The following is a 13,223-nucleotide window of genomic DNA, read 5'->3' as shown; positions in this document are numbered from 1 at the left end:
GATGTACTCGGCCAATCACCGGTAGCCAATATATTCGGCCAATTGCCCAACCCTAGTACAAAACCCTGAATGCCTGACTCTGTCCATCGCCAAACTGTTGTACATATTGGGGATCTATGATGTTATTTAGAGATCATTAGGCCTCAGTGTGGTTCGATGTGGGTCGTGATGCCCCGACATGCACCGCTAAATACATTTACGGGTGCTGTCATGAAAGCTAAGATGAAGTTATACATCTTCCAAGACTCTCCCATTCAGTAGATCAAAACATTACTTTCAAAGAACCATATTGTTGAGGAACAGGATCTGACATAACAGAGCGCGGGAAAGAAAAGCAAAGAGCCTGGCACGTCTACTAAAACTCTCATGTCTTGCCAAGCGGTTTATGTACAATTAGTCTGTCAGCTGCTTTGCTGGAGGCATCTGCCCACAGTTTATATGAGCCAGCATTGTTTTGGTTTTGCCGCAGTGAGCCGAAAGTAGCCAAAATCTGTGTAGACTGGAATTTATTTTCAGTGGGAATAATCTGCTTTAATCAACTGATTCAAAATGAATATACAATTATAGGAGCTTTATTATGTTCTGCCTTGCATCTGACGTTACCTTTTTTATTTTTTTTCATCAGATCATGGAAAATGCTGAGATCAACAATATCATCAAAATCGTTGGCCTCCAGTACAAGAAGAGCTACGACGACTCCGAGTCACTGAGGACTCTGCGCTACGGCAGGATCATGATCATGACTGATCAGGTGACCTGCCCTCACGGACCCTCACACAGATTCAGTATAATCAACAGCCGCTCAACCAGCAGTTGTAACATTTTTTCATTTTGTCTTAGGATCAAGATGGCTCCCATATCAAAGGTCTGCTCATCAACTTCTTCCACCACAACTGGCCGTCCCTACTGAAACACACATTCCTGGAGGAGTTTATCACACCCATCGTCAAAGTAAGAGACACACACACACACACACACACACACACACAGACGTGCATTACCATCAATATACCTGACAATAGGGATGCTAATTTTGAAAAATGTTCTTAACCGATGACCGACCCTCGTCAAACGATTATTAACCGTTAACCGACAAGATTTGTGCCTCACATGAAGCGGTGCGTCAGCGAATTTCCAACAGAAGTGGCGTTATAGCTGTGAACGTAGGTGCAGCAGACAGTGTGTGTACAGTTTATTTGTCGGTGAATAAATGCTACGAGGCTACAACTCCTCCGCTCAAGCGAGCTATAGACGGGAGCCAACTTCCTGTATCTGTAACGCCGGCAGACTGTCTTAAGGTGGGCTCTTAAGGTGGACCAGCTTTTTCCCTTAAAGATACTTTTTAATTAATTAACATTTCTTTTAACCGTTTCAACGGATAGCGTTAATCAGTTAAAATGCTTAATGTCGGTGAACGGTTAATTATTAACATCCCTACCTGACAACAAGCCACGCTAAACTGCTGGAAATACTCCCTAATAGACCCCTTTTTCTGTTAGTAAACATGATGACGTATTTCTGTGGGCGTAGCGTAGGTGAAGGCACAATAATTCTCTGGTACATACATACATTAATAAACAATACGGTTATTGTTCACCTGAATTCAATGTATTTTCATTTTGCCGGTCTGCTCTACAGTATATACTCTTCTACTCGGGACTTGCAGATGCAACATTCATTCAGGAAAGTTTTTCACAGTGCCGCTGCAGGGTGCGTGCGCAGTGGCATCACAGCTCTCTCAAAAGTGAAACCAAGACATATCTATCGCCCCCTGGTGGGCTGGCTGTTAGTTTAACAAGCCTTTTTATTTGATGTGCAGCTGGGATTTCTATGAGCGGAGCATTTTAAACGCCAAAATCGCAGTCAGTCATGTTCATTCACTTGTGGGAAGCCAAAATCTTGATCACGATTAATATTGGATTAACTGTAATTTAATGTTGGGTAATGTAGGTGTCAGATTTTGACAAGAAAGAAGAATGCGTGGGTAGAAAGAAAAAAGATATCTCTGGTTCTGCTACATTGATTTTGATCCTTTTCAAACTGTCCATCATGAGTCAGATAATGTTAAAGGAGTTGAAATGCTAAATTGGTGTAGCGCCCTTTTATCGGGGTTGTTTGCATCACAGGTTAATTTGCATAAAAACTCAACACTTAGTAAAGCTGGACCTCACTGATTAATTTGTTGTCTGCAGGCAACCAAGAGCAAGCAGGAGATGACCTTCTACAGCATTCCAGAGTTTGATGAGTGGAAGAAAAATACAGACAACTATAAAACCTGGCATATAAAGTACTACAAAGGTTTGATCCTCAAAATATTTAAATATATCAATATAAACATTGCTAATGAACGTTCGTATAAAGTTCCATCTTCATTTAAAAAAATGTTACATTTCTCTTCCAGGTTTGGGTACAAGTACAAGCAAAGAGGCAAAGGAGTACTTTGCTGACATGGAGAAGCATCGCATCACATTCAGATACAGCGGTGCAGAGGACGACGCTGCCATTACCCTGGTGAGTTTTTATTAATAGAGCCAATATTGTACCTGAGATTTGGTAGCAAAAAAATGCTTTTTTCGATACTTTACCCTTTTCATTCAACAGAAAATGTTTTCAAATGTTAAATATTGTCTAAACACGTGTCTGCACAAGAGCCATGCCTTGATAAAGTGCAGTCTAAAACTGGCAAAATTATTATTTATATCAGAAGCTGCCTAATCAAAACACAAGAATAGAAGTGTACGGATATGAGTGAGCGGTTGGGACTTGGATCTATACCCAAAATAATACCGACGGTATGTAGTAAATGGAGGCTTACGTGCTGCGTTTTTGCTCCAGGCCTTCAGTAAGAAGAAGACAGACGACAGGAAGGAGTGGCTGACTAACTTCATGGAAGACAGACGCCAGAGGAGGATGCACGGCCTGCCGGAGGTTTGTGGCTTTGCTCAAAGACGTGTAGACTGTAATGAGAGAAAGAAAGTCAAGATGTGTTTGGTTATTTGTGTGCTGCTCCCTGTGGGGGGGGATTCATTGGACCAAGCTTCACAAACTCTGTGATTAGGTGGAATTAGATCATTTATGTGATTTTTCTCAGATCTCTGTTTGAATTGGAAATGATCCAAAAAAAACAATCGTTATAGATGATTGTAATAAAACTAATCTTAAAGCTATGCAAGCCCATTTCCAGCAATGTGATGAAGAAAATCCTGTAAGTCATTATAGTGAACAACTTTCTCAAAATAACGAGAAACTTATTTTGAAATAATGACTTAGTATCTCAAAATAATAACAAATAATATCTCAAAATAATGACAAACTTTCTCAAAATAATGACTTACCTTGAAATAATAACACTATATCAAAATAATGAAACGCTTTCAGAAAATAATGACTTAACTTGAGATAATGACTTTGTATCTCATAGTAATGAGAAACTTCATTATTTTGAGAAAGTTTGTCGTTATATCTTTTTTTTCATCACAAGGCTAAGTTTTCACCTTGTTTTTTTCTTTTACTGGCATAAATGGGCTTCCATATATAAACCACTCTGATGAAACAGTGTAATACCGCTGATTAAAGTATGTGTATTAATTTGTATCTTAATTGGGTTTTCTCAGCAATACCTGTATGGAACTCAGGCCAGGCACCTCTCCTACAACGATTTCATCAACAAAGAGCTGATTCTGTTCTCCAACTCTGACAACGAGAGATCCATCCCATCCTTGGTTGACGGTTTGTACATTCACCCCAGCTCTGTGAACTGTTTGCTGTGCTACATTTTCTGTAGGGATTCCCCCTTTCCTTAGTGAAAGAATCATTAACACCACCGACACCAAAAGTCATTCTATTGTAAAACTATTCTGTCTTTAGAAGACTGTTGATGTATTGATGATGGGATGTGTGTGTGTGTTGTTTCCAGGTTTAAAGCCAGGCCAGAGGAAGGTGCTGTTCACCTGCTTGAAGAGGAACGACAAGAGGGAAGTGAAGGTAGCACAGCTGGCCGGTTCAGTGGCTGAGATGTCTGCCTACCATCACGGAGAGGTACAGTCGACTCAATGTCTTCCAGACACGTGACACAGTGTATTGAGTCACTATAACAACGGGGAAGATGAGTAGTTTTCTATCCAGTGTAAAATAATGAAGCTTGAAGTGAGTTTGCTGTTGTTGATCTCTCTCTTGTCATGTTTGCTTTGTGACAGACAGTTGATACTGACAACAATGCTCGCTGTAAAAAAGCCTTATTCGTACAGGACTAATATTACCAGGGAACTTAGTGTGATTTACAGATTGGACCCAAAATACTGTCAAAACTTTATAAATATATATATATATATACATCTAAATAAATATAATTGACGATGCAGTCTCCATAATTCCCAACTGGAAAAGAAGGCAGAAAAAAAGCACAGAGAAAACATAACCTTGCAAAAAAAACAAAAAAACTCCAAGAGATACCGATTCACACGGCCTAAAATTATCACGACCTTTGTGTTTGGTGAAATATGGTAGGTAATACAAATTACGGACATGGCAGATTTGCACAGGATTAAGATCACCGATGACCTCCACAATTATTACAAATTAACAATCAGAACAAATGACTGAATCTTAAAGTTTTTTCTTTACCTAATTTCGTGAGCTTGTGTGTGTAGAGGTATTTCAGCGATTCTCTATTCTAGTCACTGTTACTGACCACCCGTTTCCCTTTTGTCCCTGTAGCAAGCTCTCATGATGACCATCGTGAACTTGGCCCAGAACTTTGTGGGCAGCAACAACGCCAACATCCTGCAGCCACTGGGTCAGTTTGGTACTCGCATCAATGGAGGCAAAGACGCTGCCAGCCCTCGTTACATCTTCACCATGCTCAGGTAAAACAACAACGAATATAATAGTTGTATTCTTTTGTTTATGCCAAATTGGAAATCTTCTAAACTCCAAAGTCGAGGTTAATTTGAATATGCAAGTCTCATAATGGCGGTCTGATTTTCCCACAGTACAATTGCCAAGCTGTTGTTCCCGTCGGGGGATTCCAACCTGCTCAAGTTCCTGTGGGATGACAACCAGAAGGTGGAGCCTGAGTGGTACATTCCCATCATTCCCATGGTGCTGGTGAACGGCGCCGAGGGCATCGGAACAGGCTGGGCGTGTAAGATCCCCAACTACGACGTCCGAGAGATCGTCAACAACATCAACCGCATGCTCAACCACCAGGACCCCCTGCCAATGGTAAACTCACATTGACTTATTCACACTTTTATACTGAAGTGTTTTTTATCGTCATTATCTCTGGTTGTGTCAGACCATTGAGGGAAATGTTGCAAACCTATGAGCAGAACTGCTTTATATCAATACTGGATTTCTGTATGTTAACGTAATGGTATACCTTTATTTTTCAGGTAGGAAATGTTAGTTATTTTATTGGATTGATACAAAACTTGGTCACAAACCTGTCAAACAGGTGAATATGGGTATGGGTAATGAAAAATTGCCAATTAGAAGACAGTATAAGTGACATGAAAACGAGGAAACTGTTTCCACAAGTTCACAAAGACATCGATCAGTCAATAAACCAGCCAACACTGGAGGTTGTTTACAGCCACCTAGGGCTGTCAAAAAGGACGTTTGAATATTCGTTCTTCAAAAAAGGTAGAATTATTGAAATATGTATTTTTGATTATTATGTCCATGACACCACGTCCTAACTGGCTGCGAGCAACGCAGCACACCGCGCGCCGTTTTTAAGCTGAATTTTTGTCAGACTTTTGTTTCTTTTTATTTCTGTTGCTCGCTTTGAAAGCGCCTCTACGGACGAAAAATGGCTGATTCATGAAGTTGAAATGAGATCATGATGATGTCATTTCACTACAGAAACCTAAATAAGTTCCCTGCCATCATTACGATTGTTGTTGAATTATTCGTCGTTCAGCTTGATCTAACGTTACAATAAATTTTCAAGCAGACGGCAGACTAAATCTTTGTTACGATGAAACATTAGACCATTCTCTCAGTATATCTGTAATTTGTTTCCCCAAACAGCTTCCCAGCTACAAAAACTTCAAAGGGGTGATCCATGAACTGGGTCAGAACCAGTTCCTGGTCAGTGGAGAGGTGTCGGTCATTGACAGAACCACCATCGAGATCACAGAGCTTCCTGTTCGGACATGGACACAGGTACGATTCAGCTTCTTTTATCAAGGATATCTTATATTTGATTTTTTTTTCACCTGAGATAGAAGTTGATTGGTCTCCATATGAAGAACGGGAATATTTAATCATAGTAACAACAACTTTGTTTCTTCCCTGTTGTGTGCAGGCGTATAAGGAGTCTGTGCTGGAGCCGATGCTGCAGGGCACCGACAAAACACCAGCTCTCATCAATGATTATAAGGAATACCACACTGATACCACAGTGAAGTTCGTGGTTCGCATGTCTGAGGAGAAACTCGCTCAGGCCGAGTCCGTCGGCCTTCACAAAGTCTTCAAGCTGCAGTCCAGCCTGACCTGCAACTCCATGGTAAACTGTGATTTAAGTGTGATATAAATCATGGAAAGTGTTTTCTGTCTTCTGTCTTGAAAATACGGATGACATGGCCTTCCTGGTTTGTCCATCGTTTTTTTAATGTACTGGTCAATTTTGGGCTATTTTGCTTCCGTCTTCTTTCAGACTAGTGGAAAGGAAACATCCAAAAAACACATTTAGGTGTTTATTTTACTACTTTTCCTATTTGCGTCTGTCGATTTCTCCTAAATTCACCAAAAGTTAGCATTAGATAATGCCTCATTTGCATATTTAAACATAACATTTCACAAAAAACAATTGTCTTAATGTAAGTAAGACAAAATTTGTTTTTTCTCAGACTCAGAAATTTCAGAAAACTTACAATACAAAAAATAATTGCCTTAATATAAGTAATCAACTGGGGAAGTTTCATGGTGATATCTATTAGTTAAACATTTTTTCCATATTTACCTGTAGTATCTCCCCTTACAATGGTCATTAACTGATTTTTAATCCTCAGGTGCTGTTTGACCACATGGGCTGTCTGAAGAGGTACGATTCAGTCCAGGACATCCTCAGAGAGTTCTTTGAGCTCCGCCTGCACTACTACAAGCTGAGGAAGGACTGGTTACTGGGCAGCCTGGGAGCCGAGGCTGCCAAACTGTCCAACCAGGCTCGCTTTGTACTGGAGAAGATCGAAGGAAAAGTTTCAATCGGTAAGATTGCTGAAAATTCAGATTCTCGTGTATCAGGGAATGGTTGAATTATGTTCTGACGATGGGCAGCACAGTCCTGACTGGCTAAATACCGGAGATACGAACGTTAACGGAGGTGCCATTGAGTTATTGTTATGAGGTGTTCAAAGTCGGATTAGGAAAAATGACTATTGGACGAAAGTAAATTACAACGTTATCATGATGTGTTCAAATGTAATCTCGTAAAATGTAGTTTTTGCAAGAAACTCCAATAAATCCAGTTGTTAGGAGATGTTTTCACATCAATATAAAATAGATAATAGAGAGAGAATTATGACCTGTTTAACTTCACAATACTAGCTCCAAGCAGCTTGCCAAGACTTTTTTAATCAAAGCAAATATTTAAATAATCATAATCATTTGAATTGTATGTTTTTATGCAAACAACCACTATAGATGACAATAACAAAGTACAGTACTGTGTACAGTTCCCTCCCTGCCCCTATATAATAAGGCTTTTTGGACCTGCAGTGTATGTTCTTATATTTTGACATGCTGGGGGATTCTCTGTTTGGTTAAGTTTTGTTAATGGAAACATTACTACCCAAAACAGTCAGTCCTGTACGGTTCACGAACTCCTGCATATAATGTAATTTTCTTAATAATATGCTGTTCTGAGTGATTTTCCGTGTAATAAATGCTGAAAAATAATTGCGCAGTATGTTTTCTATAAATGTATGTAGTGATTAAATAGAGGTTACGTCTGACAGAATTTATTTGGTCCCCGGCAACAATCTGGGTTTCTCATGTGGCCCCCCTGGAAAAAATAATTGCCCATCACCCCTGGTCATAATGGTGGTACTTGCAGAGTCAAATTTTTTCTGAGGTGGTTCGTGGTGTAAAAAGTTTGAGAACCGCTGTTCTAACCTGTATTTATTTGATCCGAACAGAGAACAAAGCCAAGCGTGAACTGATCCGAATGCTCATCCAGAAGGGCTTCGAGTCTGATCCAGTGGCTGCCTGGACCAAATCTCAGGAAAAGGTACTATTAACTCTACATCTACACATACAAGTAAAACGCACTCGGCCTATAATAAGTAATATAAATAATTATGTATTGCAATAAAAACAAATGGCTTCAGGTTTAGGTATTTAGTCATCTTTGCTGTAACTGATAACACACACAAGAGGGAGCTGTTCTTGCACCGTTATGTACAGTATGTCAGTAAATGCACATTAATCATGGCAGAAGGTGGAGAAAGAAGCAGGTTCTGCCGTATGACAAGATGTTTGTAATTTTTTCTCCAACAGGCTCAGGAGGAAGATTACCGCGACGGAAACGAGAGCGACGGCTCGGTGGACTCCGGCTCATCGTCGGGGCCCAACTTCAACTACATTCTCAACATGCCTCTGTGGTGCCTCACTAAAGAGAAGGTGGATGAGCTGCTCAAACAGAGGGACCACAAGGTATTGTTGAGCATTGTTTTATTTATTTTATCATCATTCACTTTAGGGGTGTGACTCTTTCGGTATCTTTCGATTCGATTTTGATTCTTGGGGTCACAATTTGATTCAAAATCGATTCTCGATGGAAAAACTCAATGAAAGTTTGTTACAATTTTAGCATTTTAAAGATAAAATCTCTGATTTAGAATTGATTAGTTGTCAACTATTAAATTAATCACCAGCTATTTTGAAAAATCGGTTTAAGTAATTTTTTTAAAGAAACAAAAGTCAAAATTCTCTGATTCCAGCTTCTTAAATGTGAATATTTTCTGGTTTCTTAACTCCTCTGTGACAGTAAACTGAATATCTTTGAGTTGTGGACAAAACAAGACATTTGAGGACGTCATCTTGTTTTTTTGGGAAACACTGATCAAAATTTTTCACAATTTTCTGACATTTTATAGATCAAACACCTGATCGAGAAAATAACTAACATATTAATTGTCAATGAAAATAATCGTTAGTTGCAGCCCTACTCTGATTTGTCCCCAAATACCAAAATGCTCTGACAAATGGAGTTTTTATCAATCTTCAGATTATAATAAATATATTGAGGACTTTTGCTAAATGTTATGTGAGAGGAGCTGTAATGAAATAAAGAGGGTGATTTTTGTCCGGCGGCGACACAAAGGTGAAACATTTAGCGAAAGAACAGGACACATCCCGGCGATCTCTGACACTAAAACCTGAACGCTGCTTACCGTCATCCTGTACATATGCTGTACGAACGAAATGCAAAGAAGTGGTGGGAGAAAAACAAGTTTTGAATCAATTTAGAATTTCAACCGTCGTGCCTGTCAGGACTTTGTGGTTATTCATCAGGGGTTGACCAACACCCAACTCTAATGTTAAGTTAAGTCTAGTGTTCCTTTGACTATAATCCAGGACCACATCAGAATTAGTGTATAAAGTTTTGCAGTTCACACGTGTTGATTAACAAAGCGAATGTGTGTGCAGAGATCCGAGCTGAGTGATCTCCAGAAGAAATGTCCAGAGGATCTGTGGAAGGAGGACTTGGCGGTGTTCGTCGAGGAGCTGGCTGTAAGTTTTGTGTTTTGGACGTTTATTGTCTCAGCACGTAACACTAGGTGACAATTGATAGTTTACTTTAGGATTTGAGGTGCTTTGAGTAACTGTTAACACATTGTGATGTTAGATTTATTTAGAGTAGCCTTTTATTGTGACCAGCCCATGGCACATCTGTGTAATAATCATGCTGTTTAATCAGCATCTTGATGTGCCACACCTGTCAGGTGGATGTATTATCTTGGCAAAGGAGAAGTGCTCACTAACACGGACTTTTAACACATTTGTGACCAACATTTGAGAGAAATAAGTCCTTTGTGTGCATAGAAATAGTCTTAGATTTTTAGCAAAAACAAAAGTGTTGAGTTTGTATTTTTGTTCAGTGTACGTTATGATGAATTTGAACTAGATTACATATTATTAGATTACAGGATGTTTTACTTTTATTTGTTTCAATACTGGCTTTTATTTGATAACTTGCTGTGTTTAGAAAGTTAAAATGTATGTTGTGTTTTGTCTTTCAGAAAGTGGAGGCCCAGGAGCGAGAGGACCAGAGTATGGGAAAGGCCGTCAAGATGGTGAAGGGGAAAGTGGGCAAACCTAAAGCGAAGAAGTTGAACCTGGAGGAGACCATGCCCTCGCCGTACGGTCGCAGGGTGGAGCCTCCGACTCAGGCGATCAGATCGGACGCAGCCAAGAAAATGACCAAAAAGAAGAAGGTAACACAAACTGCCAAATGTAATACCGAACAAATAGTAGAGTGAAATCCAGGATTGTTAACAGGTTGTGTTTTTCTCTCTCTCAGAGTGACATAGATCCAGCGGTGAAGTTGGAGTTTGATGAGGATGGTTTGGGCGTTGAGGAGAAAACAGGAGAAAACTCTGTAGTCAAACCAAAAACTCCTCGTGCCAAGAGAGAGAAGAAAGAGCCCGGTCAGTACTAAACTATTCATCAAACGTGAAATTTCATTTTAAGATTTCAAGATTTAGCAAAAGCGAAACCATTTTTTGAGATGGCGCTTTTTGAAGATTTAGGGGAAGGAGGGTTGTCAGAAATGACGGACTTGCTGAATGATTTATCAGCACAGACAGACAGATATTTGTCAACTATCCAGAGACGATACAGCCGTCTTTCTCCTAGTATACTGTGTTGGACTGCAGCCATCATTACCCCGGGCCTCTTTTGTGCTCTGCAGTGCAGTGAGAAAAACTATAATCCATTATTGAACAACCAGGAGCTCCTCAGTCCTGAGTGAGAATACAGACTTGTCAACAGACGGTCTGGTAATCTTGTTTACTGTGTTGCAGGAACTCCCAGAGTGAGAAAAACTCCAGTGCCTAAAGGTACCCCCGCTAAGAAGGTGAAGAAGAGAAACCCCTGGTCTGAGGACGACTCCAAGTCGGACTCTGACGTGGAGGACAGTCAGCCTATCATCCCCAGAGAGACCAAGTCCCAGAGGGCATCAGGTAAAGTTGGGCCAAATGCCGTTTAAAGGGCGAGTCCATCTGTATTCTGTTTTGCTTTTCTCAAATGGAAACGCCCACTCAGCCATTGCAAAAAGCAGTGAAGTAGGTCACCAAAGTAAGCTATTCGAAGCTAATCAATAAGGTTATGAATAATGTGAACGCTAACAATAGCTGTGTCAAAGTTAGCTGTGCTAAGTTTGGAAATAACTGAAAGGGTTAGTTAGGATTTTTTGAAGTGGGGTTGTATGTATACTCCCACATTCTGCAAGGTCAAATTACTGTTTTTGTGAATGTAGTCTGGTGGCTTTGAAGAGAGCACTATAACTTCAGTTCCCCCGTCAGAAAGGGCCGTCTGACAGTGAGGTAAAGCAGCTGTGGAGCGGAGCAGCTGAAAAACGTATATTATCCGCCTAAAAAAATCCATAAAGTGTACACTATATTTAGAATATTTTCACCGCTTTACTCTGCAATCAGACAGCCCTTTCCGACGGGGGACTGAAGTTGTTATGTCGCGCTCTTCAAAGCCACTAGGCCAGACTCCATTCACAAAAACAGTCACCTCCAGTGACCTTGCAGGACACAGGGGTCGCTGGTCTACCGCTGCAACGATCAGTTTGTTTGTGTTATTGTGTGACTTTCGGATTCAAACAAATGTGGCGTCCACAACAACACATTGCTTATCTTCTGTGCTGGGACTCCAGTCTGCTTCCCCAAACTGGGAGCGTTCAGACTGCCAGCTAAGTATGTAACGTTAATACAATGACTATAAAGCCCCAGACACACCAACCCACCCATCAGAAAACTAGCGGCAATGAAGGCCGCCTTTGTCTTGGCCAAGAAATTGCATTTAAACACACCGCAAAGACTTTTGTCATTCAAAAAGGGAAACCGGTAGAGCAAGGACTGCGGATTTAAAGCGGCGTTTGCCAAACATTTACACACCACTCTTAGTCACCACTTAGCTTCATTCCAGATGGTCATGTCGTTGGGAAAATATCCGTGTATCGGAATGATCAGATGAGATGAGTGCACTGATTCATTTAATCTGAACATTCAATCATAGTGATATCTCTCACCAACGGGCTCTGCCGCCGATTCAACATGCTGAATCGTCTGAAAAACTTCCGACATGGGCAGACTAGACGGCTGACGGTGCGGGACGCCACCGCAAAAACTAGTCCGACAGACACTCACCGACGGCCCCAAACTGTCTGACTGTCGACTTGGTGTGTCAGGGCCTTTAAAGGAGAGGGACTGGATGCATTCACTGTACTATATCAACAAGAACAGAATTTCAAAGAACTTGAATAAAAGAGAGGATGATTCAAGTCTCAAATGGCTGATAAATGAATACTCTCAGCATTTGTTTCTCTTTTATCATGTACAAATTCTTTGATTTGACCCACAGTCAGCATCAGGTAGCTGGTTACAGAGTAACAGGGTAACATTTCATTTAAATCAGCAGCCTGGGGCCAAAAATAACTTGTGAACTGGGTGTACGTTTCGTCAGTTTGATTCGCCTCCGTCAGCTTCAAGTCTCTGAGCGCTCCGTCTGATGCAACCGGCCGCAATAATTATTATACAAGGCGCCAGAACCCACAGCGGCAATAAAAAACGTGACACAGACTCCCTCTGCTCTTGTCTCTCAGCTTCCAAGCCAAAATACACGTTTGACTTCTCGGAGGAGGAGGCGGACGAAGAGGAGAACGGCGACGACGACGTGGCCTCTTCTCCGGTGAGGTCGTTTAAAGATGACTTCACTTCCTCTGAGACCAAGGAGCGCTTCAACGACCATATTGATGACGAAGACGAGGAGGATAACGAAGACTCCTACTCTGCTCCCAAACAAAAGACCACGTAAGATTCAAACCGCAGTCAGGAGCTCATCTCAACATGTTGAAGTAGAAAGTTTGTAGGAATGTTGAAGGGGATACTGGCCGTTGCATCTCATCACTTAACCATAATGTCTTAAATGTTCACATTTAACCGAAGACCTTTTGTTGCATGTCCGTCCCTTCTCTCCCCACTCATCTC

General features: G+C 40.8%; 1 protein-coding gene across 3 annotated transcripts in view; it reads left to right on the top strand.

Moving 5' to 3' along the window:
- The window catches only part of top2b (DNA topoisomerase II beta), a 33,038-nt gene that overhangs the window by 15,657 nt on the left and 4,158 nt on the right, over nucleotides 1–13,223 (top strand). For all 3 annotated transcript variants that reach the window (XM_037795211.1, XM_037795210.1, XM_037795212.1), the window contains 19 exons: nucleotides 626–751; nucleotides 841–951; nucleotides 2,193–2,298; nucleotides 2,402–2,511; nucleotides 2,836–2,928; nucleotides 3,615–3,729; nucleotides 3,917–4,038; nucleotides 4,717–4,865; nucleotides 4,992–5,223; nucleotides 6,034–6,168; nucleotides 6,311–6,511; nucleotides 7,017–7,212; nucleotides 8,142–8,233; nucleotides 8,503–8,658; nucleotides 9,655–9,738; nucleotides 10,248–10,442; nucleotides 10,529–10,655; nucleotides 11,031–11,189; nucleotides 12,839–13,046. In XM_037795211.1, the coding sequence (XP_037651139.1) occupies nucleotides 626–751; nucleotides 841–951; nucleotides 2,193–2,298; nucleotides 2,402–2,511; nucleotides 2,836–2,928; nucleotides 3,615–3,729; nucleotides 3,917–4,038; nucleotides 4,717–4,865; nucleotides 4,992–5,223; nucleotides 6,034–6,168; nucleotides 6,311–6,511; nucleotides 7,017–7,212; nucleotides 8,142–8,233; nucleotides 8,503–8,658; nucleotides 9,655–9,738; nucleotides 10,248–10,442; nucleotides 10,529–10,655; nucleotides 11,031–11,189; nucleotides 12,839–13,046 (2,717 nt within the window). The remainder of the gene's footprint in view (nucleotides 1–625; nucleotides 752–840; nucleotides 952–2,192; nucleotides 2,299–2,401; nucleotides 2,512–2,835; nucleotides 2,929–3,614; nucleotides 3,730–3,916; nucleotides 4,039–4,716; nucleotides 4,866–4,991; nucleotides 5,224–6,033; nucleotides 6,169–6,310; nucleotides 6,512–7,016; nucleotides 7,213–8,141; nucleotides 8,234–8,502; nucleotides 8,659–9,654; nucleotides 9,739–10,247; nucleotides 10,443–10,528; nucleotides 10,656–11,030; nucleotides 11,190–12,838; nucleotides 13,047–13,223) is intronic.

The sequence above is a fragment of the Sebastes umbrosus genome, chromosome 15 (assembly GCF_015220745.1).
Source record: "Sebastes umbrosus isolate fSebUmb1 chromosome 15, fSebUmb1.pri, whole genome shotgun sequence".
Taxonomy (NCBI): Eukaryota; Metazoa; Chordata; class Actinopteri; order Perciformes; family Sebastidae; genus Sebastes; species Sebastes umbrosus.
Note: the sequence above shows the minus strand (reverse complement) of the source record. Positions and strands in the feature narration are given on the sequence as shown.